A 27,920-nucleotide genomic window follows, 5' to 3' on the forward strand; every position below is an offset into this window, starting at 1 on the left:
GAGAGTAATAGTACACAGTTGTTTCTTGAACTGGAGGAAGGTATGTATTGGGATTCCTCAGGAGTCAGTGGTAGGACCGCTGTTTTTCTTAATCTATTTTGGTAACCCAGACCTCAATTTCAAAATTTGCAAGTGTCAGATCTTGGAAATGTTGTGAACTGTGAGCACATAAATAGGCTGGCAGAATGGGCAGACATGTGGCAGATGTAATTTAATGCAGCAAAGTGTGAAGTTATTAATTTTGGTAGCAATCACGAGGAGAGGCAATATAAAAATGGTACAATTCTAAAGGGGGGTGCAGGAACAGGGACACCTAGTGGGACAAAAACAAAACTCTGGAAAAACTTAGGTCTGACAGCATCTGTGGAGAGAGGAACAGAGTTAACATTTCAAGTCTGTATGACATTCCTTCAGAGCTAGGGGGAACCTAGTGGGGTGTGTGCACACAATCATTAAAGGTGGCAGGGAGGTTGAGAAAACTGTTAATAAAACATTCAGGACTTTGGGGCTTTATAAATAATGGCATAGAATAATGCAGCAAGGAAGTTATGAAGAACCTGTATAAACACTGGAGTATTATATCCAATTCTGAGTACCAAGTTCAGGAAGGATTTGAAGGTGTTAGAGTGTGCAAAGATGATCCATGAGAATGGGTTGAGGGACTTCAGTTACATGGTTAGATCACAGAAGCTGGAGCTGTGCTCCTTGGAGGAGAAAATATAAGAGGAGATTTTAGAGGTGTTCAAAATCATGATGGGTCTGGATAGAGTAGAAAAGGGAAAAACTGACCCCATTGGTGAAGGGTCGACAATTAGAGGATATCAATTTAAGATGAATGGTAAAAGAAGCAAAGGCAACATGAGGAAAAACTTTACACAGCGAGTGGTTAAGGTGTGGATTGCATTACCTGAGAATTTGGTGAAGGCAGATTCAAATCGAGGCTTTCAAAAGAGAATGGTATAGTTATGAGAAAAGAGCCTGCAGGGCTGCAGGAGAGAAGGCAAAGGAGTAGGGACTAGATTAGTTGCTTTTACAGTGAGCCAGCTGAGACATGACAGGTTTAATGATTTCCTTCTGTGTTGTAACCATTCTATGATTCTAATCCACCAGTGGCAGTGGCAAGTTAACCAGTGCTCATATTGACCAACTCTTTGACCAGAAATAGAGTCCACTACTTCCTGTGGGTACAAAGAGCAAGAAAACAAAATTATGCAATTGAGGTTAGCTGGTGAGATCCAAGAGGTGCAAGGCCTTAATAAAACTAAGCAGGCTCAGTGTATTTCTTAGTCTGATTCATGTGCCAAGACCAAAATTATAATCAGCCTGCACACCCTGATAAGGTGGCATAATTGTTTATGGCAAAGGATCAAAATCAAGTTGGTGCGAAAATTGTTTTACATTGTTAGTCTGTATGTTCACTGCAAAGTAAAACAGGTTCATTGTTCAGATTCTGCCTCATGTCACTAATGAGAAGTCCACCTGCCAGATGATTGAGAATGCACATCAATGGACATGCATTGGACACTGTCCAGTTCTGATAAGAGGGGTCACATTATGTTAGACTAAGGTGGCTCATGTGACCAAATAGCTAAAACTTGGACAGTATGAGTGAATTCCTAAACACAAGACAAAGTCATCTTATGAGTGATCAGTGCCACTGAAGCTGGAAGAACATGCAAGGCAAACTAGAAATCTGCAAGCTCTAATACATCTAAATGGCTAACATCCAACCACATCATAAACACTGTTTAGTCTACTTGCTTGGTAGATTAATATCGATTACCCTTCTACTTAAAAAGTTACTTCTAGGTTTAAATGTACTCCCAAAAGTTCTAAATTTACATCCCTCGATCCTATTGACCTTTAAGTAGCTATTTTATCAATGCTATTTAGTCCTCCATGCACCTTAAGAACTTCCTGACCCCCAGCCTTTAACTCTGCTTCAGAATTTAGAACTTCAGATTCTCAAACATTCCTAATAAATTATACTTGTTGTTGTGTTGAATATAATCCCTTTATAAACATGGTAACCAAAATTACATACAATACTTGAAAAGTAGTGCATTCCAAATGTTTTAATAGGTAGCTACAGGCTTATGTTCAATGTGCTATCTTTGTCTGCCAATATTCTGTGTGCTTTGACTACTTTGTTCTAATAAAGGACAGGAAGCAATAAACATTACTCCTGGGATGCCTTCTAAAAAAATTTGTACAACGAGGTTATCCATTCCACACAGGCAATATTTTACAATTATTGCATTCACTTCATTTCTCTTTTCTTTAAATCTTTACCTGTAACCCCAGTAACATCCGCTTTTATTTTAGGCTCATTTAATTATCTTATATTTGACTTCTGCATCCAGGCAGACAAGAAATAAGGGACCAATACCAACTCTTTAGTACTCCCACTCAACTCTTTTCCTTGTGACAGTTCGTACAAGTACATCTTTCTATAGTCTAATGGTGCTTAATTTTGACGATTTTCCTTGAGTGAATACAGACAAATACTACTAAAACCTTACACCGATGTACATAGTTCCTGCTTACCTGGACAAATTGTTTCAGTTGTGCACCATTGATCTGGTGACCATCAAGGTTCAGCATATTATCAGAGAACTCCATTACCATCTGTCGGGAAAACGCAACACAGTTAATGGTCATTTTGAAGGGACTGGGTGAAATGAACAAAAGCATCTAAGAGCAAATGCCAAAGTCTGGACAAGTGATTTTCTGGTTACTATTTGGTAAAGACCTCAAATTCCTCAACTTTGCCAAAGAACAGAAAAGATTTTAATAGTACGGAACTTTGTTATATTGTGTCTTCACATAGTTCTACAGGAAGTTTCTATGAAAAAAAATCCTAAAAGGTTTATTTCAGATCCAAGCAGTCCATTAACCTTAATAGATAAACACATGCAATTTGTTTTGAAAAAAATTTAAACCATAATTGTCAAAATACATTAACAGATTATCTTTCCAAAGGAGCAAATTCCTGGTTTTTGCATTTATATCATACATAATGCCATTACTAGGCACCCTGAGACACTAAACATCTGCATTTATCAATAAGGTCAGTAAATCTAAGCTAGAATGTAATCAGTTTTAGCAATCTCGCAACGCTAAATTTGCCTTAACAAGCATTTTGTCACTTAAGTATTTGCCATTTCTAAATATTTAATCTAGAAAAAAGGTAAAATGAAAAGCTGTGGTTATGACAGCAAATATAATACTTGAATTATATTTTGTACAAACCCCTGAAACCTCTGTGATAAGGCACTATTATAAATGAACATCTTTCCTTTTCTTTTCTAACATTGCCTGCTCAGTCTGGGAATGTTCTTCTCGTGCCTAGACGTTGGATCCCATCCTCAGCACAACTTGCAGAGTTAGTACTGGCTGCCAAATACCAACTAAAGTATATATCTGCACCTGCTTTCGTGTACCAGTCATAAGGAGGCAGGTTACACCAAGAGTAGAGCAGAGAAGGCACACACACACAGTGATCCTCATCGCTCTCTCTTCCAGAAAGAAAGAGGCTCATGTCAAGAGGCGGCTTTCTACATAATGTCCAACTCTAAACTGTAATCCCCACAAATGCCACCTATGGTGTTGGCTATTGCAAGGTGCTAATGTTGCAGTGGGCATACAGCCAAACAAATTGCTGACTGACTGGGGAGAGGCATCCCACTACTACAACAAACTACTACTACAACAAACTACTACTACAACAAACTACTACTAACACCAAATCTCCTGGAATGCCCTCTACTACCAAAGACATGCAGCCCTATAGATCTCAAGGTTGACACCTCTTGAGGCAGAGCCTGTGTGGAACAGTGGTGAGGGAAGGTGTAGTGGCATGATAAGTTAATCTTAGACTTTGGAAACTTTTGGGATTGGGGGGGGGGGTGCGCGATGGGACAGTAAATCTGGTCACTCCAAGAACTATTCTCTATTTGGGAATTTCAGTTCAGTAAAATCAGCTTCCTTCTTTACAAAAAGTGGGAATAATTGTTTGGGTTTACATTGGAGTTCCAATTCATCAATTCATCTCACTCGTCATAATGGTTTAAGTGACGCTATTCAACTTAATGTTAATTCTCAATGAAGCATTCAAATGAATTCATTTTTGTTCATTCCACAGTGCACTGACAAATTTAAACAGGATTAACTTTTACTTACTCAATCTTCACAGTATTAAATTTACAGCTGCATTTCCTGCCAATACCATGCATGCACCATGTATGTGCAGCTCTAGCGTGCTGCGTGATATCATTGAAACATACTAGACAGTGGCCAGGACCAGGCACTGCTGAAAATTAGCACAATTAGGCAGCAGCGTCCTTTAATATGCACTCGGAGCTGAATTGTGAAACATACAAATTTGTAATCATCCAGCGGTTAGTTCTAGGCATGAGAGATTTAACAGCTGAAAACAAGGGCACCAATTTAGGAGCAAGGAAAAATGCCAATTGTAGCAACACGCAAATCACTCAAGGGTTTCAGGGTTTAGAGGAGGTCTCAGAGATAGGGAAGGGTGTAGGGTCTGAGGCAGGCTGGTGAATTATGTAGGGGCTGGAGAAAGTATCAGACATAGGGAGATACAGGAGGACTCCCCACCTGAGTCAGATTTCATGGTGGCTATGCATGGTGCTCATTGTTATTTCGATTGCACCAGTGGGTGGACTGTGTCTTAAATTTGTGGAGAGCCTGACGGTTTTGGCGGGGTGGGTGGAGGCCTCTCTCCACAACTAATGATACCACTGGATTTTCAAATTTTTGCATGCACAATCCTTCTGCCATCAGTACGCCCATGCGCAGTGACATCATCAGCACATGCGGAAAGCAATCCTGGCAGCAGGATTAAGTGCAAATTTACCAGGCCAATGTGCTTTTATGCAAGAAACAGTTCCTAGCATAAAACCTGGTCAAACTTAGCAGTTAGATTATAGATTATTATTATGATGCACTGGGGTGAATTCTACTAATTAAGTTGGTGTGGGATTAATCTCCCCCACCCTCAAAGTACATAAGCTATTCATGTACAACTTCTGTCCAAAAAAATGTTTCTTTCCCATTCTCAGTCACATGGCTACCCTTTCCAACAGAATCAAGAGTTTACCATAATTTATACCTCTGAACTAATGAAATCCAACTCATTAAACTACACTGCGCAAAGATTTGGAAGCTCCAACAGGGTATACAGCCAATAAGTGGTAATGTATGCATGCATCCATGCAATCAGGAAGAGAGGGTTGCAACCAGAACCCCATAGAACACCATACTAAAGTCAGTTGCCATGCCATTCACTATTTCTGCTGAAATCAGTTCAAATGTAGTTCAGGTATCAGGCATAGAACATATTTTTCTTCTTGGGCCAGACTTTGAATGCACCAAAAACTGATGGAATGAATGTCTAACTGTGCTGGATGTTTAAAGATTCCAAACAAAACAACTGAGCAATGCTAGTCCATTGCTTAATGAACACAGCCCCTTAACTTTGCAATAACTAAAGTTCCCAAAAAAAGGGCAAAGGATCATAAGCGTGGGAACAGAAGTGTACTGGTGGGGCGACACTGACCTTTTGAGAATGTAGATAGCATAGCAGATTTCCCTTTTAGCTCAAGGTTACTAAAGCAATTTAATATGCCATGGCAAGTTCAACTCAGTGCCTACCAATTATTGCTATACTGCACATCCAAAAGCCCATAAATCACATTTAACATTTTATACCAATTTCAGGCTTACAAATGGACTATTAAGTAACATAACAGTCCCATTGGGGTCAAATGCACAACCAAATACCTAATCAAGGATAGATTTTCCAACTATGTTGATGCTGGTGGATACAATTATGGAAAAAGACTAAGGAATTTAATTGAGCTACCAACTTGTAAACTTAATTTACAGCACAAGGATTAGAGAGAAATACTAACTATTTGCTTCAATTTGCACCTGTTTATGCCCACAAAGCATTAATACTTCAAGCTTCCTCAGTTCTTTGAATACTGCCGCAGGATCTTTTACATCCATTTGAGAGCTAAATGTCTCTACAAAAAGATAGCACCTGACATTGCAGCACTTCCCAGTATCACGCTGAAGTGTCAGCCTAAATTACGGGGTCATACTTTGAAAAAAGGCCTAAACACAATGTTTCGACCCCAAGGGTGAATCCTGCTATCTTGTGTTTACCCTTCAGGCTCTTGCTTTATAGTTTCCACGCATCCAGTTTTCCCCCTGCCTTCCATCTTCGCTCCCGATCTGCAAACTTGCCCTTCGGTTTTCCAATGCTACCAAAAACACAACTACATTCTCAGTCTTGAGTTTGCCATCCAAACCTAACAGGACTACAACCAGCCCATTTCCTGGGATGGTGGGACGTCCTAGGAGGAAAGATTGAGGAGACTGAGCCTCAAGAGTTTAGGTGATCGGACTGAAACATATAAAATTCTTACAAGGCTCAGCAACCTAGATGCAGGAAGGATGGTTGCCCTACCTGGAGTGTCTAGAATTAGGGGACAGTGTCAGAATAAGGAGTAGGCCACTTAGGAGATGAGGAGGAATTTCTTCATTCAGGAGGGTGGTGGGTCTTTGGAATTCTCTACCCCAGAGGGCTGAGGAGGTTTGGTTATTGAATATATTCGGGAGTTCGATCGATAGATAGATTTCTAAAAATTAAACAAACATCAAGGGATATGGGGATAGTGTGGGAAAATGACGGTGAAGTAGAAGATCAGCCAAGATCTAACTGAATGGCAGAGCAGGCTCGACGGGCTGAATGGCCTACTCCTGCATCTATTTTTTAATGTTCCTATGATTTTTGTATTTGGAGATTTAATGCTGGCCCAAGGATGACACAAAAGACAAAGTACTAGTGAGAGCTATAATGCCAGATTCAGGGAGGTGTTGATTGGGATACTAGTGTTCAGTGCTTGGACTCTATTTGGATAAAATGCCCAAAGACTCAAATCGATATAGCCCTGTTAAATTTGCAGATAGTGACTGAGAATATGGTGTGTTTTTAATATCTGGTAGCAATGGGAAAAGAATTTGAGGATTGGGAACAAATGCAGAAGTCAGAGGGAAAACTGGGTGATTGGAAACTATAAAATTTATACTTGGATAAAAACAAAAGCCAGCAGGATACAAAGAGAGAGTACGAGCATTAGCTTAAAAGCAAAAAACTGCAAATGCTGGAAATCCAAAACAAAAATAAAAATACCTGGAAAAACTCAGCAGGTCTGGCAGCATCTGCGGAGAAGAACACAGTTAACGTTGAGTCCGTATGACTCTTCAACAGAACTAAGTAAAAATAGAAAAGAGGCGAAATATAAGTTGGCTTAAGGGTGTGGGGGGGAGCTGGATAGAGGGCCAGTGATAGGTGGAGATAGCCAAAAGATGTCATAGACAAAAGGACAAAGAGATGTTGAAGGTGGTGATATTATCTAAGGAATGTGCTAATTAAGGGTAGAAAGCAGGACAAGCAAGGTACAGATAGCCCTAGTGGGGGTGGGGTGGGGGTGAAGGGAAGGGATCGAAATAGTCTAAAAGGTAGAGATAAAACAATGGATAGAAATACATTTAAAAATAATGGAAACAGCTCCCCTCACCGCGCTTCATGTAAGGACTCCATCCCATTCTCGCGGTTCCTTCGCCTCCGTTGCATCTGTTCTGATGATGCCACTTTCAAAAACAGTTCCTCTGACATGTCTTCCTTCTTCCTTAACCGAGGTTTTCCACCCACGGTGGTCGACAGGGCCCTCAACCTTGTCTGGCCCGTCTCCTGCGCGTCCGCCCTCAAACCTTCCTCTCCCTCTCAGAACCATGATAGGGTCCCCGTCCTCACTGATCACCCCACCAGCCTCCGCATTCAAAGGATCATCCTCTGCCATTTCCGCCAACTCCAGCATGATGCCACCACCAAACACATCTTCCCTTCACACCCCGGCGCTTTCCACAGGGATCATTCCCTCCGGGACACACTGGTCCACTCCTCCATCACCCCCTACACCTCAACCCCCTCCCACAGCACCTTCCCATGCAACCGCAGAAGGTGCAACACCTGCCCCTTTACTTCCCCTCTCCTCACCGTCCAAGGGCCCAAACACTCCTTTCAAGTGAAGCAGCATTTCACTTGCACTTCCCTCAATTTAGTGTACAGGATTCATTGCTCCCAATTCCTCTACATTGGAGACCAAACGCAGACTGGGTGACCACTTTGCAGAACACCTTTGGTCTGTCTGCAAGCATGACCCAGACCTCCCTGTCACTCGCCATTTCAACACTCCACCCTGCTCTCATGACCACATGTCCATCCTTGGCCTGCTGCATTGTTCCTCTGAAGCTCAACGCAAACTGGAGGAACAGCACCTCATCTTCCGATTAGGCACTTTACAGACTTCCGGACTGAATATTGAGTTCAACAATTTTAGATCATGAACTCTCTCCTCCATCCCAACCCTCTTTCCGATCCCCCTTTCCCCCCCCAATAATTTATAAAGATTTTTCTTTTCCCACCTATTTCCATTATTTAAAAATGTATTTCCTTCCATTATTTTATCTCCACCGTTTAGCCTGTTTCGATTCCTTCTCTTCACCCCACCCCCACTAGGGCTATCTGTATGTTGCTTGTCCTGCTCTCTACCCTTCATTAGCACAGTCCTTAGATAATATCACCACCTTCAACATCTTTGTCCTTTTGTCTGTGACGTCTTTTGGCTATCTCCACCTATCACTGGCCCTCTATCCAGCTCTACCACCTCCCCACTTAAACCAGCTTATTTTTCACCTCTTTACTATTTTTAATTAGTTCTGTTGAAGAGTCATACGTACTCGAAACATTAACTGTGTTCCTCTCCGCAGATGCTGCCAGACCTGCTGAGTTGTTCCAGGTATTTTTATTTTTGTTTTACGAGCATTAGCTTAATCAGAAGGCATTGGCTCCCGATCCTAGTCCTACAAAGACCCAAATTCAATATTGTTATTAAATCCCTTCATGGCTGCTCCAACCCTACATCTCCAAAACTCTGCCCTCCTGTGCATGTTTCCTTCCTTTGTCATATCATTGCTGGCCATGCTTTCCTACATTTAATCCTTTTATCACCTCAGGTCAACCCTGATTAATACCTTTGGCTTAGCTTTAAGATTTTTTCCCATGTCTTTCTGAAGCATCTTGGAATATTATTTTATGTTAAAACATAAATGCAACTTACTGAAATAGTAGTAAGTAGTAAAAAGAGAGCTTATGGGGGATCTCAAAAAGAGAGAAAAAATGTGTGTCATTGAGCAATATCCCCATCTGAATTCATGTGGACTCTTATTAAATCAATAATTGTACAGATGCTCTTCCAATCCCACTTCCAAATTATTTCACTAGTCTTAAAGTTACTTAGATTCTACCTGGTCATCTTATAAAACAACTAAGCAACTTTGCTCACCTCCAAACTTGCATAACTTGTCTGCTAATATCTTGTGTAAAAAAAAAAAATTCACTAATTTCCTTTCAAACGTTCCAGCCTGCAACTTAATTACAAAAAATGCTCAAAATCATTTGTTCTAGGTTTGTCCCAGGCCTAAAGGTTTGCTACACAATTGATTGCTGCACCAGCCTATTTTTTGTCATGTGCTATAAAAGATAAATTACACTCCTTCCTAAAGATATGAGATAACATGAGAGTACGAGTGACATCCCCAAAGTTCAAGAGTCGGGGGGCAGCGGTAAGTATGGTAGCCATTACCAAGGAGAAGGTGCTAGGAAAACCGAAAGGTCTGAAGGTGGATAAATCACCTGGACCAGATGGATTACAGCCCAGAGTTCTGAAGGAGATAGCTGAAGAGATAGTGGAGGCATTAATGGTGATCTTTCAGGAATCACTGGAGTCAGGGAGGGACCCAGAGGACTGGAAAATCGCTAATGTAACCCCCCTGTTTAAGAAGGGAATGAGGCAAAAGACAGGAAATTACAGGCTGATTAGCCTGACCTCAATCGTTGGTAAGACTTGAGTCCATTATTAAAGGATGAGATATCAGAATACTTGGAAGTACGTAGTAAAATCGGGCAAAGTCAGCATGGTTTTGTCAAGGGGAGGTCATGCCTGACAAATCTGTTAGAATTCTTTGAGGAGGTAATGAGTAGGTTAGACAAAGGAGAGCCAATGGATGTTATTTACTTGGACTTCCAGAAGGCCTTTGACAAGGTGCCGCACAGGAGGCTGCTCCGTAAGATAAGAGCCCATGGTGTTAGAGACAAGGTACTAGCATGGATGGCATGACGGGAGGCAGAGAGTGGGGATAAGGGGATCCTTCTCAGGATGGCGGCTGGTGACTATTGGAGTTCCGCAGGGGTCAGTGTTGGGACCACAACTTTTCACTTTATACATTAATGATCTAGATGAAGGAACTGAGGACATCCTGGCTAAGTTTGCAGATGATACAAAGATAGGTGGAGGGACAGGTGGTATTGAGAAGGCAGGGAGGCTGCAGAAGGATTTGGACAGGTTAGGAGAATGGGCAAAGAAATGGCAGATGGAATACAACGTGGGGAAATGTGAGGTCATGCACTTTGGTAGGAAGAATAGAGGCATAGACTATTTTCTAAATGGGGAGAGAATTCAGAAATCTAGAGTGCAAAGGGACTTGGGAGTCCTAGTCCAGGATTCTCTTAAGGTTAACTTGCAGGTTGAGTCGGTTGTTATGAAGGCAAATGCAATGTTGGCACTTATTTCGAGAGGACTAGAATATAAAAGCAGGGATGTGCTGCTGAGGCTTTATAAGGCTCTGGTCAGATTTAGAATATTGTGAGCAATTTTGGGCCCCGTATCTCAGGAAGGATATGCTGGCCCTGGAGAGGGTCCAGAGGAGGTTCACTAGAACGATCCCAGGAATGAAAGGCTTAACAAATGAGGAACATTTGAGGATTTTGAGTCTATACTCGATGGAGTTTAGAAGGATGAGGGGGGATCTGATTGAAACTTACAAAATACTGAAAGGCCTGGATATAGTGGACGTGGGGAAGATGTTTCCATTAGTAGGAGAGACTAGGACCTGAGGGCACAGCCTCAGAGTAAAGGGAAGACCTTTTAGAACAGAGATGAGGAGAAACTTCTTTAGCCAGAGAGTGGTGAATCTATGGAATTCATTGCCACAGAAGGCTGTGGAGGCCAAGTCATTGAGTGTATTTAAGACCGAGATAGATAGGTTCTTGACTAAGGGGATCAAAGGTTATGGGGAGAAGGCGGGAGAATGGGGTTGAGAAACTTATCAGCCATGATTGAATGGAAGAGCAGACTCGATGATCCGAATGGCCTAATTTCTGCCCCAATGTCTTATGCAGTCTTACTTCTCATTGAAAAGTTGCTTCATTCAAATTTAAGCACTAAATTCCCATTGTGTCAGTTGTATTACTTTGTTTGTCGCTGGACAAGTTAAATTTTGACAAAAACTTTGAACCAGGAAACTATTGTACATTTAAATTCTATAGATGATTCAATATTAATACACTATGCACCCAGATGTCCACTTAAGGAATCCACAATTGTGCTCATCTTGCTCAAGATGATCAATTTTAATAATCAAAACATCTTATTCAAATTCAGAAAACATTTATGTCAACATTGTTACCAAGCCCAGAAAAGCAGATTATCACAAAAACTAGATTGTGGAAACCCAAACAACAATAGAAAGTGCTGGAAAAACTCAGCAGGTCTGGCAGCGTCTGTGGAGAGAGAAACAGTTAACAGAGTCAAATATGACTTCAGAAATGAAGGGTGGTAGAAATGGGATGTGTTTTATGCTGTTGAAATGGGAGGAGATAAAACAAAAAGGACGGCCTGGGATAGGTTAGAGGACAGGAGAGATTAAATAAAGTTATGGAACAAATGACAGTGGTAAAGAAACAAAAAGAATTGGTCTAGAGAGTTCTAATAGCTAAATAATGAACAGCTCTGTCTGAAAACAAAAAAGACACAGACTGGCACTTGACCAAAAAAATCAAAATGGAGGACAGAGGTTATGGTCTGAAGTTGTTGAACTCGATGTTGAATCCAGAAGGCCCAGGACGAAATACGAGCAAGAGCAAGGTAGTGAATTAAAATGGCAAGCAACTGCAAGGTTGAGGTCATGCTTGCGGACTGAGCAGAGGTGTTCTGCAAAGCGGTCACCCAGTTTGTGTTTGGTCCCCCCAATGTAGAGACCACCACATAGTGAGCAGTGAATACAGTGCACTAAATTGAAAGTACAATTACTGCTTCACCTAGAAGGAGTGTTTGGGGTCTTGGACGGTGAGGAAAAAGTAGTAAAAGAGATTGGTGATGGCATCATACTGGATGTAGTGGAAATTACAAAAGAATAGAATGGATTCTCCCAGTTTCTCACATTTGTTCTGCTACCTTCCATAATAGCACTTCTGACACTTTCCTTTTTCCTCACAGGAACATCCTCACACTGTGGCTGATAGGGCCCTCAAATCGAGTCAGACCCATTTCCTGTACTTTTCACCCACTTCCCTCCCAGAACCTCAATAGGGTTCCCCTTGTCCTCACTTTCCATCCCAAGAATCACCCTCCACTATTTCCACCATGATAGCAAATACATCTTCCCCACCCCATTAGTATTCCAAAGAGACCATTCCCTCTGTGACATCATAGCCCACCAACACACCACCCAGCTCCATCCAAACCAACGCCTCACCCCCTTCCTTCCCATGCACTGCAGGATGTGCAGACCTGCCCTTTTACCTCATGTTCTCACCATCCAAGCCCCAAACACTGTCCAGGTGATGCAGCGATTTGTTTAGAACCTTCAATTTAGTACAAGTTCAGTATCCTTTCTGCAAATCTGAAAGCCAAACACATACAAAAACTGCACTTTTTGAACATCAAACTTTAGCATGGGAAGTCTAGTTGTTTGTCTGCACTACTTACCTTGGTTTTGATGCAAACGTGTCAAAAACAAAATATACAGGTACCCTGTATTTATTACTCAATGACACATCTTACTTTTCTTGCCTTTAGACTACGTCTAGCCTAGGCTATTGTAACACAAGTTTATAAGTGGTATCTGAAAACCAAAATTCTGAAATCCAAATGCAATTAGCCTCGAGGGTTTCAGATAAAAGGATAGGTAGCCTGTATACTGTATTTGCTGCTCACAATGGGAAGACAACGTGCAGACTGGGTGACTGCTTTGCAGAGCATCTCTGCCCAGTCCACAAGCATGATCTGACCTTCTGGTTGCTTGCCATTTTAATTCACTGCCTTGCTCTCATGCACACGTCTGTTCTTGGCCTGGTGCAACATTCCAGTGACGTTCAACACAAGCTTGAGGAACACCACCTTATGTTGATTAGCCACTTGATGTTGAATCTAGAAGAATGTCAAGCTCAACAACTTCAAACCATAAAGTCTGTCCTCCATTTTGATTTTTTCTGGCCACGTCAATCTCGTTTAAATTTTTGCTTTCAGACAGAGCTGTTCCTTATTCTGCAATTAACACTCACTCTTAACCAATGCTTTGATTCATTACAACTATTAGCACTCCCTTTGCTTTTTGTTCCACAACATCGAACATTTAATCTCCCCCTCAATCTACCCTATTCCAAACTTTTTCTTATGTTCTCCTTTTGCTCCTTCTACCAACTCAAAGGCATAAAACCCATCACATTTCTACTCCCGTCAGTTCTGAAGAATCATATTTGATTCGAAACGTGATGTTTCTTTCTCCACAGATGCTGTCAGGCCTGGGTATTTTCTGTTTTTATTTCAGATCTCCAGCATCGGCAGTATTCTGCTTTTTTTTTGTGGATGCCCAACATCTACTTGCAGGCAGTTACTGCAAGTTTTTTAAAATTAATTCATGGGACAGCATTTACTGCTCATCCCTAATTGCCCTTGAGATGGCAGCGAGTTGCCTTTTAGAACCACTGAAGTCCCTGTGGTATAGGTACACCCACAGTGCTTTTAGAGAGGAAGTTCCAAGCTTTTGACCCAGCGATAGTTAAGGAACAGCAATATATTCCCAAGTCAGTGGGTTGGAGGGGAACTTCCAGGTGGTGGCGTTCCCATATATCTGCTCTCCTTGACCTTCTAGATGGTAGCAGTCGTGGGTTTGGAAGGTGCTGCTGAAGGAGCCTTGCTAAGTTCCTGTAGCGCACCTTGCAGATGATAGACACCGGCAGCAGCATGTGTCAGTGGTGGAAGGAGTGCCAATCAAGTGGGTTTTGTCCTGGATGGTGTCAAGCTTCGAGGGTTGTTGGACGCACAACATGGTGGGTATCCCCAATGTGAAGGCACAACTTTGTCTCTAGGATTGTGCAGTGAATCTTACCAATACACAGTCATGGACAGTAGCATCTGCAGCAGGCAGGTGGGCGAGAATGAGTTCAAATATGTTTTTGCCTCTCAACCTGCCGCAGGCCCATTTTAGCAGCTGTGTTCTTTAGGACTCTGCTAGCTCTGTCTGCAGTGCTGCTATCAAGTCACTCTTGGTGATGGAAATTGAAGTCCTCCACCCAGAATACATTCTACACTCATGCCACCATCAGTGCCTTCAAGTGGTGTTCAACATGGAGTACTGATTCATCAGTTGGAGGTTTCCTTGTCCATGTTTGACCTGGTGCCATGAGACTTCATGGGGCTTTCCTGGTATTCATGGCTCTTGAACAGAAAGCCTGGTCAGCTCCTTCACATCATAAAAGCACTGAGTTCGCTAAGAAAGGTAGATAAACAGGAAATTCCATCCTAATCATGTGGTTTTAATCTTCATACACTATTTCAACTACAGACAAAAATTATATTTACACATGCGGGGGGGGGGTGTCAGTAGAGGCAGAGTTCGGCAGAAAGGAAACAACCCCCAATATGCTACAGAACCCTGGTATTTAAGCCAGATTCATACCTATTTCTACACCACAAAATTACAAACATCTCTGCTACATTGGCATTAGAAACATAAGCCTCAACATGTCAGAAATTTCAGGATACAAGGGAGGATCTTTGCTCAAGAACCTTTACGGTGAACACAGCAAAAAGAGCTCAAAAGTGGGGCTTAAAGGAGTTCAGCAATACCATTAACAAAAAGCAATTAACACAGCTAACTCCAGGAGTGAACCAACCATATTGGAGCTGTCATATATGCTCGACACTTCCTTATCATCCCAGGAATGAGGTAACCAAATCATTGTACCAATGTAGTTTAGATTCTCAATGAGCTGACAAAAGTCATAAGTAATCACTAATGTTTCATGCTCTTATGCTGCAGCAACAATCTATAAAGTATTTTGTAGCCTTGCTTTCATCATGCAGACAGATAGCAATTGTAGAAAAAAGTGTTTAAGTACCATACTTAAAAATGTAAAACACTCCAGATGTTGAAAATCTTAAATTGGAGGCACTCAGCAGATCAGATTGTGATGCGGAGAAACATGGGGTTAACATTTTAAACCTGAAACATTAACCCATGTTTGTCTCTCCAACTATGCTGCCTGAACAGTTGAGAGTTTCCAACATTTTCAGCTTTTACCTCAAAGATTTGACTTGATGAAAAATAAATTAGTTACATAAGGGTAGTACTTTTGACAATGTTGATTTTCAAAAAAAATTAAACCGCTACTGCCCTCCCAAATTTAGCTTACAGGTTTAGGCAAACTACCAAAAGCAGCATGGACAAAATACAGACTTTATCTTTAATTTTACCCAATTTAGGAGGGTCTCCTTTATCCCATCTATTTTATGAAACAGATGGCCATAAATGTACCCAGGGTGAAGGGGGTGCAGGGAAGCAATCAGTAATAATAAATTAAAGAGCTACAAAACAAGTGACTAGATTCCAGTATAAATTTGTCAAGCACTTTGACTTCTTGAAGACAAACATGAACGTTGTAATTTAAATCAAAGTTCTTTATTTAAAGAAATACATCGCATCTGAAGTATTCAGATAGGGAGATGACCACTCCAATTCATAGCCAGTACTTAGTTAGCCAATGTCAGCAGATTTATTGATGCAAACATAACTAACCTCAATGAAACCCAGGCCTATTGCATATTCCAATCCAACTATTAAACAGGTACATACATGAAGATTGGTGAAAGTTAGGATCGGGGTCAGTTTTAATCATCTTTCCCTCCCCCCGAATCTAAGCAGAGCATGAAGCTTTGACAAGGTATCTGACAGCCACACACCTCTAAAGGAAAAAACACAAGTTCTGAAAGAAAACAAAAAATACTACACATAACTGATTTGAATTTAAGTTTGGTAATTTTTTCATGCCCCTTAAAATGGAACAAAATGGGCTGTGTAATCTGCTAAAATTCCTAGCTCAAACTAATGGTATATTCAAAATTAAGGGAAAAACCCCAGTTTCTGCTCCCAATTGTTATCAAATATACTCTTGTCTACTGTGCCAGCAGAAAGAATCAAACCAGCTTCAATATATAGCTAGATACTCATACAGTAATGGCTCATACTTCCATGGTCATTTGATCATTACGAGAAAGCTGGCAAAAAATCGTGTAAAACTAGAATATTCACTCATTGTTGTATTTCACAATCCTATTTGCATTTCATGTCATCCTAAAAACTTACTATTCTGCATATTGCAAATTGAAGAAACATGCCACAATTGTACTTTTACAATATCTTGTGCAATTGTCCACTATGTACTACTTCTACCATGAAAAGTAGACAGAGTGCCAATCTTACAAAATTACAGGAAACAAATCAATTCAGTAAATCATCAGCAGCAAAATCAAATTATGCAACATTTCAAACAGCCTTAAATGTTGTACCCGATCTTAAAAGCCCTTTCAGAATTTTAACAGATATTGATCTGTGATATGGGTATTTCTTGAGTGCTGTCTCACCACCATGACATGAAAATAGTTGAACCAAAGGAACTGTTGGAAAAGGAAAGCCTGCAGTACCCAAATACTAGCGCAACCAGGCTAACATTCCAGATGAAAGCAATCTGTTATCGAATGAGGAATTACATTTTTACATCAGTATCACCATTCTTCGAACTTAACCTTCCAGTGCTTTTGACCTCAGTTGTTCACATCAAAGGATTTTGTCAGATATGTAGGGGATTTCTAGCTTGCATACTTTAGCATCTCCAAAACTGAAGTGTAGATACAATTAACCTGTAAACATTGGGTACGGGCAATGCTGGCTGGCTTCAAAAGTTTTTGAAACAGATTTTGTGCATCATCTCACTTCCCCAAGAATAAATACCTCTTCAAAAGATAGTAAGCAGGCTATTATATTGGTAATTTAAGCAAAAATTGAAATGTTGTAGGAAAGATATTTGTGTGAATGAGAAGATTCTCTTTCCTTCACCATGAAGTTGTGAGGAATTTTCCAGAATTTCTTTCCCCTGCATGAAATGGGCGAGTGGTTTATCATCCAAATTTTCTGCCACTTCCAGGAGATCAAATGCCTGCTGATGGGTGAGAAGCATTGAAGCTCATGATGCTTAGTTGTAACTTGAATAAATAGGGCAGAATCAGTGAACCAGCCAAATCCTGTCCTCGCCTACAACTCAAAAAAGCGTGTACACACACACTTCCCAGCAAGGGTCATTGGAATATGGGTCAGCTACAGAACCAATGCCCGATTCTTCTATCTCTTATCCCAGGGCCACAAAGGCCAATTATAGCATCTATTCGCTAACTCAGCAGAGACCATGGAACAAATCTGATGTATTGCTCAGCATTACTGACATTTCATTTAAGCATTGAGCTCGATTTCCATTTTGTGAAGATAAGCTATTTTTTTTGGCAAGCCAAGATGTGGGCTTTCTGAGTTCCATTGATAAGTACACAAACACTTATTGTAAGAAGATAAACCAAGGCAATAGAAATATTTTATTCAAGGTTTCAGAACAAAAACCCAGGAGGATGGTTTGCTCATCCAAAGGCAGAGATCAATTCATCATAAGTATAAAAACAGCTGATGGTACTTTTTACTAGCAGCACATTGTAATTTGTATGCAATTCCCAAAATCAATTATTACATTTAGTTTCCTTCAAAATACAAACAAAAAGTCATCACAATGAAACTAAGCAGCATTAGTCCAATACCAGCAACCTATCTGTACAGAATCCTCTTTAAAATAACTTGTGACTCACTATACCATCCCGTAGTCCAGACAACAGTTATCACAAGTGGATGATCCATCTCAGCCTCCTCCGGATGTTCCCGGCATCATAGATGCCAGTCTTCAGTCAATTCGATTCACTCCACGTGATATCAAGAAACGGCTGAAGGCACTGGATAATACAAAGGCTATGGGCCCTGACATATTCCGGCAATTCTACTGAAGACTTGTGCTCCAAAAGTGCCGCACCCCTAGCCAAGCTGTTCTAGTACGGTTACAACACTGGCATCGACATGGCTGTATGGAAAATTGCCCAGTTATGTCCTATACACAAAAAAGCAGGACAAATCCAACCCGGTCAATTACTGCCTCAAGTCTACTCTCCATCATCAGTAAACTAATGGAAGGGGTCATCAACAATACTATGAAGTGGCACTTGCTTAGCAATAACCTGCTCAGGTGCCCAGTTTGGGTTCCACCAGGGCTACTCGGCTCCTGACCTCATTACAACCTTGGTTCAAACACGGACAAAAGAGCTGAACCAGAGGCGAGGTGAGAGTGACTGCCCTTGATACCAAGGCTGCATTTGGTGGAATACTGCTTCAAAGGGCCCTAGCAAATCTGAAGTCAATGGGAGTCAGGGGGAAAACTCTCCACTGGTTGAAGTCATACCTAGCACAAAGGAAGATGGTTGTGGTTGTTGGGGGTCAGTCATTTCAGCTCTAGGACATCAGTGCAGGAGTTCCTCAGGGTAGTGTGCTCAGCCACCTCATCTATGACCTTCCTTCCATCATAAAGATCAGAAGTGGGGATGTTCACTGATGATTGCACAAATGTTCAGCACCATTTGCGACTCCTCAGATACTGAAGCAGTCCATGTCCAAATGCAGCAAGACCTGGACAACATCCAGGCTTCGGTTGACAAATGGCTAGTAACATTCATGCCATCTCCAACAAGAGAGAATCTAACCATTGCTCCTTGATGTTCAATGGCATTGCTATCACTGAATTCCCCACTACCAACATCCTGGGGGCTACCATTGACCAGAAACTGAACTGGACTAGCCATATAAGTACTGTGGCTATAAAAGCAGGTCAGAGGTTAAAGAATGCTGTGACAAGTGACTCAACTCCTGACTCCCCAAGCCTCCCCATCATCTACAAGGCAAACGTCAGGAGTGTGATGGAATACTCCCCACTCGCCTGGATGAGTGCAGCTCCCACAACACTCAAGGAGCTTGACACTGTCCTGGACAAAGCAGCCTGCTTGACTGGCACCACATCCTCAAACATTCACTCACTCCACCACCGATGCACAATAGCAGCAGTGTATACCATCTACAAGATGCACTGCATGATTTCACCAAGGCTCCTTAGACAGCACCTTCCTAACCCATGACCACTACCATCTAGAAGGACGAGGGCAGCAGATAGATGGGAACACCATCACCCTTCAAGTTCCTCACCATCCTGATTTGGAAATATATTGCCATTCCTTCACTGTCACTGGGTCAAAATCATGGAACTCCCTTCCTAACAGCACTGTGGATGTACCTACACCACATTGACTGTAGCAGTTCAAGGCAGCAGCTCAAGGGCAACCAGGGATGGGCAATAAATGCTGGCCCAGCCAGCAAAGCCTGTATCCTGTAAATGAATATATTTTAAAAATCATGATCTTTAACTCCATTCACTGGACAATTTTCTACGTTACTATTTTGTAAGTTTTTCCAGCATCTCATCAGGTCAAATATTCTCACCACTAAAAGCCACAATGTTTTCCTCCCTCAAAATATACCCGAATGGCATTCCAATAATTAATCCAAATGAGATCAAACAAAGCACATTGGTAGTTACAGTAATCAAAAGGTGGATGCAACTAAAAATCAGATATTAAAGGACAATATAATTAGCAGAATTCATGGAAATATAAACTCAAATGCAAATTTAAAACATTAGAAACTATAAAGTTAGTGCAAAAATTTCTTTAAATCATAAAAACAGGCAAAACAGCACAGCCTGGAAATCAACCCTGTGTATGTGCAAGAAAATGCAGAACTATGAAGCAATTTGCACTTGGACTTCTCATTTAATCTGCCTATTGGGAAGGAGCCTAACTTCCATGAAGTATGTCACCTGCTTGCTCCAGTATCATTCACAAGATAGAAAAACTAATATTCCCCATTGTCCTCAGGAGATCCCAAACCACTTCATAGGCAATTATTTTTGAAGAGTAGCCAATTGGTGGCTACCAGTAGTCATCCTGTGTTGAAGGTTTCATAAGCAAGAGAAGTTGAAGAGCCAGTTCACATAAAAGCAAAGTGTTGCAGATGCTGGAAAGCTGAAATTTAAAAAATGCTGGAAGTACTCAGCAAGTCCTACACCATCTGTGAAAAGAAACAATTTAACATTTCTGGTCACTGACCTTTCAGAGCTTTAGATAGAAATATAAGAATTCACTTCATTTGGACACAACCTTCATTCGTTTACTATATCTATTACCACTTTCCTTTGCTCATGAATTCTTTTACTGGTTAATCTCTCCTGCCCTCCACCTTACAGACCTTTCCTTTGTTCTTCCTGCCCCCTGCACCCTTCCACTGGCTTAAACTCTTTCATCAGTACTGAAGAAAGTTAGAAATGCAAGGTTGATCTGAAACATCATCTGATGTATGTTTCTCTCCACAGGTGCTGTCTGACCTGCTGCGTGTTTCAAGCATTTTTGTTCTCAAGCTGTTAAACTTCAAATATTGGCCAGGACATTGGAAGAACTTCCCAGCTCCTTTTTAAAATATCACCTTTAAATTTCAGATCCGTTTAACATTTCATCCATGAACAGCACTTTTGACAATGCAGTGTTACACTTCTGTAACATGACTTGTCTCCATCTTCCCTCAGCCCACATGCTGAAATGCTCACTCATGCTTTTGTCACCCTAGACTTGACTATTCCAATACTCTCCTGGCCACCCAGCCATTCCCCACCTCCATAAAATTGAGTTCAGCCAAAACAACACTGCCTATATCCTAACGTGTACCACCTCCTGCTAATTAATCATTCTTGCACTCACCGACCTACGTTGGCACCCAATCCAATGCTTCAGATTTAAAATTTTCATCCACCTGTTCAACTATCATTAATTTTCTCCAGCCCTACAGCCCTCAATGTTGCATTGCAACAACCTTGGCTCCTCACACATCACCCATTCCCTCCAACAAACTATTGATGACAGGCATAAACTCTGAATTCTGTAATTCCCACCTTAAAGCTCATCATCTCTTCTCCCTCAAGGCCATCTTTAAAGCCAACCTCTAATCAAGCTTTTAGTGCCCCTATTTTCACTTTTAGTTTGGTGCGAATTGCCTGATAGTAATTTCTACACTCCATTGTTATCTATCCAGCCAGAGAATCACCTGCAATGGCCTCTCTTCCTGCTCCAACAGTTACCTCTGGTGTTCCCAAGGGCCTATTCTTCTTGGCCCCTTCTCACCTGCATGCTGTACTTCAGCAACATCACCAAAAAAGTGTCAATTTCTACATATATGTAGACAACACCTGGCTCTACCTTGCCCCTCCAGTGTCTGACCTGTCAGATTGCACAGCTGACATTTAGTATTAGATAAGCAGAAACGTACTCCAACTAAATATTGGGAAGACTGAAACCATTGCCAAAAACTCTGCTCCTTAACGATCAGGTTACAAACTATGTCTATGTATTTCCATCTCTGTAACATTGCCCAAATTAGTCTCTGCCTCAGCAAATGTGTAGTTGAAACCCATGCCTTCTTTGACTATTCCAATGCAATCCTGGTCAGTCACCCAAGTTTCACCATCTGCAAGTTGTGTCATTCAGGGCTGCTGCCTGTGTGCTAACTTACACCAAGTCCCATTAACCCATCACCCCTGTGCTAGCTGACCTATAGTGGAGGCAAAGCCTCGATTTTAAAACTCACTTGTTTCAAATCACTCCATGGCTTCATCCCTCCCTATCTGTAATCAGCTCCAGCACTATAATCCTCATAACTGCACCCCACCAATTTTGGCCTTCAGCATTCCCAATTTTAATCACTCCACCACTGACAGCCATGCCTTTAACTGACTAGTCACTAAACTTTGGAATTTCCAAAGCTCTCTATCTCTTCCCTTTAAGTTATGCCTTAAAATGTACCATTTTGACCATGCGCCAATACGGCCCCATATGACTCACCATCAAATGGTTTGATAACACTCCTGTGAAACACCTTGAATGTTTTACTATGTAAAAGTTGCACAAGTAGTTGATCTTATGAAGTGCTAGCCTAAGCATGCACGTCTTGAAGTGTGGTTTGGACTCAGTCGGACACAAGTGTTACCACTAAGCTAGGCTAACAAAAATGGTGCAATGTTTAAACAGTTTTGATATTTAAAGTTTAAAATGCCACACTGACATTAAAACACTTGACCGAGTAAGAAGATCCTAAATCAGAGAAGTGGTAGCATATGTGGTCTCAATTTGGGAGGGCAAAGTTTATTTGAAAAAAGTTGAGTTTCCATACCCAACTATCTTTCCTTGAAAATTCAGGTAGTCAAGTTGAACAAGAACTTTCAGTTATAGAGAACTTTTAGCACAAAGAACATCGCAAGATGTTTCAGGCAGGTGCAAGGCTAAGCCAGACAGCAAGAGAGATTAGAAGGTACAACCTAAAGTGTGGTTTTTGAGAATTTTCTAAAAAGGAGGCAGGAAAATTTATGAACTTAAAGCAAAATCAGACCCAGTCAGCTAAAGGTTCTTCCACAATTAGTAGGATAAAGTAGGGTGGGGAAATAGAATGCTCTTGGACTAATGGAAAAGGGAAGATCTGGCTGGAAGCAACTGCATAGGTGAGATGAGGAAAATTTTTAAATTTCCGGCACACAAAGGCAGAGCCCCTGTGGGTTACCGGAGGGGCAATACATAAATGGGCCTTAGTGAAGGTCAGACCAGAGGATGGGGGAGAGAATGCACACAGCTCAATCTGGAATTGAAATGCAGTTAAGAGTTTCAGCCAGAAAAAGCAGAGATAGGGATAAGGCAGGCAATGCTTGGATAGGCAAGAAGTGGCCTCTGTGATGGAAAGGATGTGAGGTCTCAAACCAAAAGACATTCTAATATCCATTCCTATCACCAGGTAAAAACAGAATGGAGATGGACTGAGTCAGTGGAATTATGCCAGGGGTCACTATCTTCATAGAAGAAAAACACATATTCAGACCCATTTTAAGTACCTTCACATGAGCACAATGTTCAGCCCAATTTTCAGATTCTCTGATAAACAGGATCAGTACCATAATCCTATAAAACTGCAAAAAAGGTAAACTGTCCCTCTTCATATTTCAACACATTTGATCACATAACAAAAACAGAATTACCCAGAAAAACTCAGCAGGTCTGGCAGCATCAACGGAGAAGAAAAGAGTTGACATTTCGAGTCCTCGTGACCCTTTAACAGAACTCAATTTGATCACATCATCCTCCTCCAAGACCACCTGTATTCCAGCTGGGTGGGTGGGGGTTCATCAATCTGGTTCCATTCTTATCTATCTAGTTATGGCCAGAGAATCACCTACAATAGCTTCTCTACCCAATCCTGCATACCCCACCACCACCCAACCCCCAACAATCTATCCTTCACCCTTTCCTATTTTTCATCAACATACTGTCCCTTGGCAGTATCAACCAAACACATCAGCTTCCAAACTTACATCAATGACACACAATCTTACTTCTCAATGCCTCCACCATCTAACCTATCACACTACTTTTCTGACATCCAGTACTAGATGAGCAGAAATTTCTTACAATTAAATATTGGAAGACTGGAGCCATTGTCTTTGGCCCCTGCCACAAACTGTTCCGTAGCCACCAACTCCACCCTCAACTTTCCAAGGCTGAACCAGACTGTTTGCAACCTTGGTGCTAAATCTGACCCAGAGATGAGCTTCCAACCACATACTTATGCCATCACCAAGACCACATTTGTTTCTCTGTAACGTCGTCCCCGATTCCACCCCAGCCTCAGCTCATCTGCTGAAATCCTCAACCAATCCTTTGTTACCTCTAAACAGCTATTCCAAAGCACACCTGACTGGCCTGCAAAGTTCAACCCTCGAGTTCATCCAAAACTCTGTTGCTCATGTTCTAGCTTGCACCAAATCCCTGCTCACTCGTCAACCCTGTGCCTGCTGGCTCCCAACTGTGTAAATTTAAAACTCTGTTTACAAATCCCTCCATGGCCTTGCCTCTTCCTATTAGTTCTCTCCTCCAGCTGCACCAACCTCCAAAGCATCTGTGCTCCTTTAATTCTGGCTTCTTGCACATCCCAGACTTTAATTGCTCCATCATTGGCAGCCATGCCTTAAGCTGCAAATGCCCAAGATCTGGATTCCTTCCTTAAAACCTCTTGATCGCCACCTCTCTTCTTCAAGATGCTCCTTAAAACTTACGTCTGACCAAGTCTTTACTCATTACCCTAATATCTCAGATGGCTCTGTGCCATTTTGTTTTATAACTCCTATGAAGTGCCTTGGGATATTTCAGAACATTAAAGGCCCTATACAAAAACAAGTTGTTGTAATAGCATCATGTCAGTCCCAGGATATCACTGCAAGGGTTCCTCAGGGTAGTGTCCTAGGCCTGACCATCTCCAGCTGCTTCAATGATTTTCTCGCCATCATAAGATCTGAAGTTGGGATGTTCGCTGATGATTGCACAATGTTCGAAACCATTTACGACTCTTCAGATACCGAAGCAGTCCGTATCTATATGCAGCAAGATTTGGGCAACATTCAGACTTGGGCTGGTGTGTGGCGTGAATGTTACTTGCCACTTAAGTACCAGGCAAATAACTAACTCCAACAAGAGAGAACCTAACCATTGCCCCATGACATTCAATGGCATTATCATCACTGAATCCCCCACTACCAATATCTTGGGGGTTACCATTGACCAAAAACAGAACTGGACCAGCCATATAAATACTGTGGCTACAAGAACAGGTCAGAGGGTCGGAATTTGTGGCAAGTAAATCGCCTCCTGACTCCCCAAAGCCTGTCCACCATCTACAAGGCACAAGTCAGGAGTGTGATAGAATACTCTCGACCTGCCCACATGAGTGCAGCTCCAACAACACTCGAAGCTCGACACCATCAGGACAAAGCAGCCCACTTGATCGGCATTCCATCCACCATCTTAACATTCACTCCCTCCACCACCGACACACAGCGGCAGTAGTGTGTACCATCTACAAGATGCACTGCAGCAACTCACCAAGTCTCCTTCGACAGCACCTTCCAAACCCACAACCTCAACCACCTAGAAGGACAAGGTTGCAGCAGATACATGCAAACACCACCACCTGCAAGTTCCCCTCCAAGCCACACACCATCGTGACTTGAAACTATATCATCATTCCTTCACTGTCACTGGGTCAACATCCTGGAACTCCCTTCCTAATAGCACTGTGGGTTTACCTACACCACATGGACTGCAGCAGCTCAAGGTGGCTCACCACCACCTTTAGAAATGGGCAATAAATGCTGGCCTAGCTAGTGATGCCCACATCCTGTAAAAGGATAAAACATACTAGCTTTACACTTCTGAATATTCTGTATATGCATTGATCATGATAATTTATCCTTAACATGTAAATCTATACATTTCTATAGGTTTGAAAGATTTAGAAAGTGTGAAGCCAGACTGCAAATCAACATCAAAGCAAACTAAAAGGAATACCAGGAATAGATGGCACAAAAGTATTGTGCACATCTGTGGAATAAAGCAATTTGCCTTTTAGACAATAATATTGTAATTTAGATATATAACTGAAAGTTCTAAAAATATAGTCAGTTGTTTCTTCAGAAAGTGTTTTGTAGTTTCCTTGACTTAGTACATCAAGACAACACCCAGCACAGTCCAGGTCATGCAAATCAGAGGTTTGACTGACAGTCAATATTGAGCTAGCCCAATTCAACTAGTACTGAGGGATCACAACTAACCGGAGTACCTGCTTTCTGGACAGGGGTGAGTTCGAGGAAAAAAACGTGACCCACCCCACCACTGTCCAGCATCTGGATGTAAACTGAATGTGTACTTGACAATAGTCAATGTCAGCTGTTAAAATCTCCATAATCAAATACCCTGCCATCACTCTCTCAAAACAAGAATAAAGCACCAATTTAAGCGAAAGTACCATTAGGCACAGCACTTTTGAAATGCTAGAAAAGGCCAATATCTTGGGAGACAAGAAATACCCTTTAACAATCTGTTGACAGTACTGGTACACGTAGTTAAACCTGTACAAGATTAACCAAAATGAGTACCATAAGTAGCTGTACTAATCAAATAATTTGCATAATTTTACTTCATATAAATCCAACTAAAATCATTCTGCACAATTACATTGTTCTAGAGGCAAAATTGTGGGACATTGCACACTGATTTCAGGTTCATTGCAATTTAATGGCTTCCTAAAAAACATAAGTAATACTTTGGAAATTTTAACAAGCCAATTCCATCCCATTCAAATATTATGCGTTAAGAAAATGCAATATCTGAAAATACTGAGATTAAAATGTTAAAATTGAATGTAAAACAAATCTAGTGATCTAATCAAAGTGGAGCTAAACGAATTTATTTTAAAAATGATAAAGGGATGATGTAACAATCTGCATTTGTGCAAAGTCTGCATTTGAAACTTTGGGGGAAAAAAATAAAAATGCCAGTCATACAGGATAAATCGACGCACTTCAGAACTTAGTAACATAGAATTTCAGGCCCAAGAGGAGAAAGGGCAAGGTTGTACTGCTAGAGACACTATTTCACTCCGGGCGGGCCTAATGGGCGAAGGGCTGCAGCTCTCTCTGCAGATTTCACACCGTGTCCAAGGAGGAAAGAGAAGTGCGACTGCACTCAGACGCCAGGGGCCTAGTGCAAGAGGCAGGAGAAGCCCGAGGCCCTGGAGCCACTGAGCCAGTCAGCGGCGAGCAGGCCCCGGGCCTTGCCCTTCCCGCATTCGCCATTTCCCCGCGGCGGCTCTTCACTCACCGTCAGGGTGTCATCGATGTAGAGCGGGATTTGCCTTTTCTCGAAGGGGAACTCTTCCTCGCCGTCTCTGCAGACGGCCACCAGGCGCGCCATGTCAACACCGAGAGAGAGAGGAGGAGGAGGAGAGGCTGACAGCACCAACCGCCACTCACTGACACACACACACAAACCCCTTCGGGCCTAGGCAAACCTCCCGCTCCGATTGAATTTAAACAGCCGGGCGCTGATGGCGGTTTGTCGAAGGGAGGGTTTGAACCGAGCGGGGATAACACTGGACCGAAAGCCGGACTTCCTTACGAGCGCCGCCTCCCTCCCCACAAACTCGGCTCTCTCTCCACCAAAATATTCGAATAAAAATGGAGCGCGTCACAGCCACAGCGCCGCCGCCATCCACCCCCGGAAAAGAGTCCTTCCCTATAACCCTCAGCAACGCCTTCCTCCCACCTCAATCAACCCTTCGCCTCGCCCTGCCGGCTCCGTTTCACTTTCAGGATTCATAGTCTCTCCAGATGATTGTTTTATGTATGTGTGTGTGTGTGTTTATATTAACTCTCTACTGTTGAGCAGGCAGTTTTCCGCCCCCCCACCCCCGTTCAAACCCCAGGCTAAGGTCTGAGGGACGTGGCGACAGGTTCAACATCCGCCACCCCCCCTAGAAAGTAGTTCCGACCAGACTGCGCGTGACCAAGGGGGAGGGGCAAGCGGAGCCGAGGCCGCGCGTGCGCGCTCACCCAGTGGCGATCTGGATCCAGCTTCTGATTCAAAGTTTGC

At 42.0% G+C, this 27,920-nt stretch overlaps 1 protein-coding gene across 3 annotated transcripts in view; it reads right to left on the reverse strand.

The window, feature by feature from the left end:
* Nucleotides 1–27,571, reverse strand: part of ggnbp2 (gametogenetin binding protein 2) — a 58,177-nt gene extending 30,606 nt beyond the window's left edge. Inside the window, exons 1-4 of one of the 3 annotated variants that reach the window (XM_041197345.1) lie at nucleotides 27,150–27,567; nucleotides 12,735–12,834; nucleotides 7,223–7,251; nucleotides 2,548–2,628 (exon numbers count right to left, since the gene is read on the reverse strand). In XM_041197345.1, the coding sequence (XP_041053279.1) occupies nucleotides 2,548–2,628 (81 nt within the window). In that variant the 5' untranslated portion in view covers nucleotides 7,223–7,251; nucleotides 12,735–12,834; nucleotides 27,150–27,567. Of the gene's footprint in view, nucleotides 1–2,547; nucleotides 2,629–7,222; nucleotides 7,252–12,734; nucleotides 12,835–27,149 lie in introns of all 3 variants that reach the window. The other 2 variants (XM_041197344.1, XM_041197343.1) reach the window with 2 other exon arrangements.
* Nucleotides 27,572–27,920: the final 349 nt, after the last annotated feature.

This window comes from Carcharodon carcharias, chromosome 10 (assembly GCF_017639515.1).
Source record: "Carcharodon carcharias isolate sCarCar2 chromosome 10, sCarCar2.pri, whole genome shotgun sequence".
NCBI classification, from domain to species: Eukaryota; Metazoa; Chordata; class Chondrichthyes; order Lamniformes; family Lamnidae; genus Carcharodon; species Carcharodon carcharias.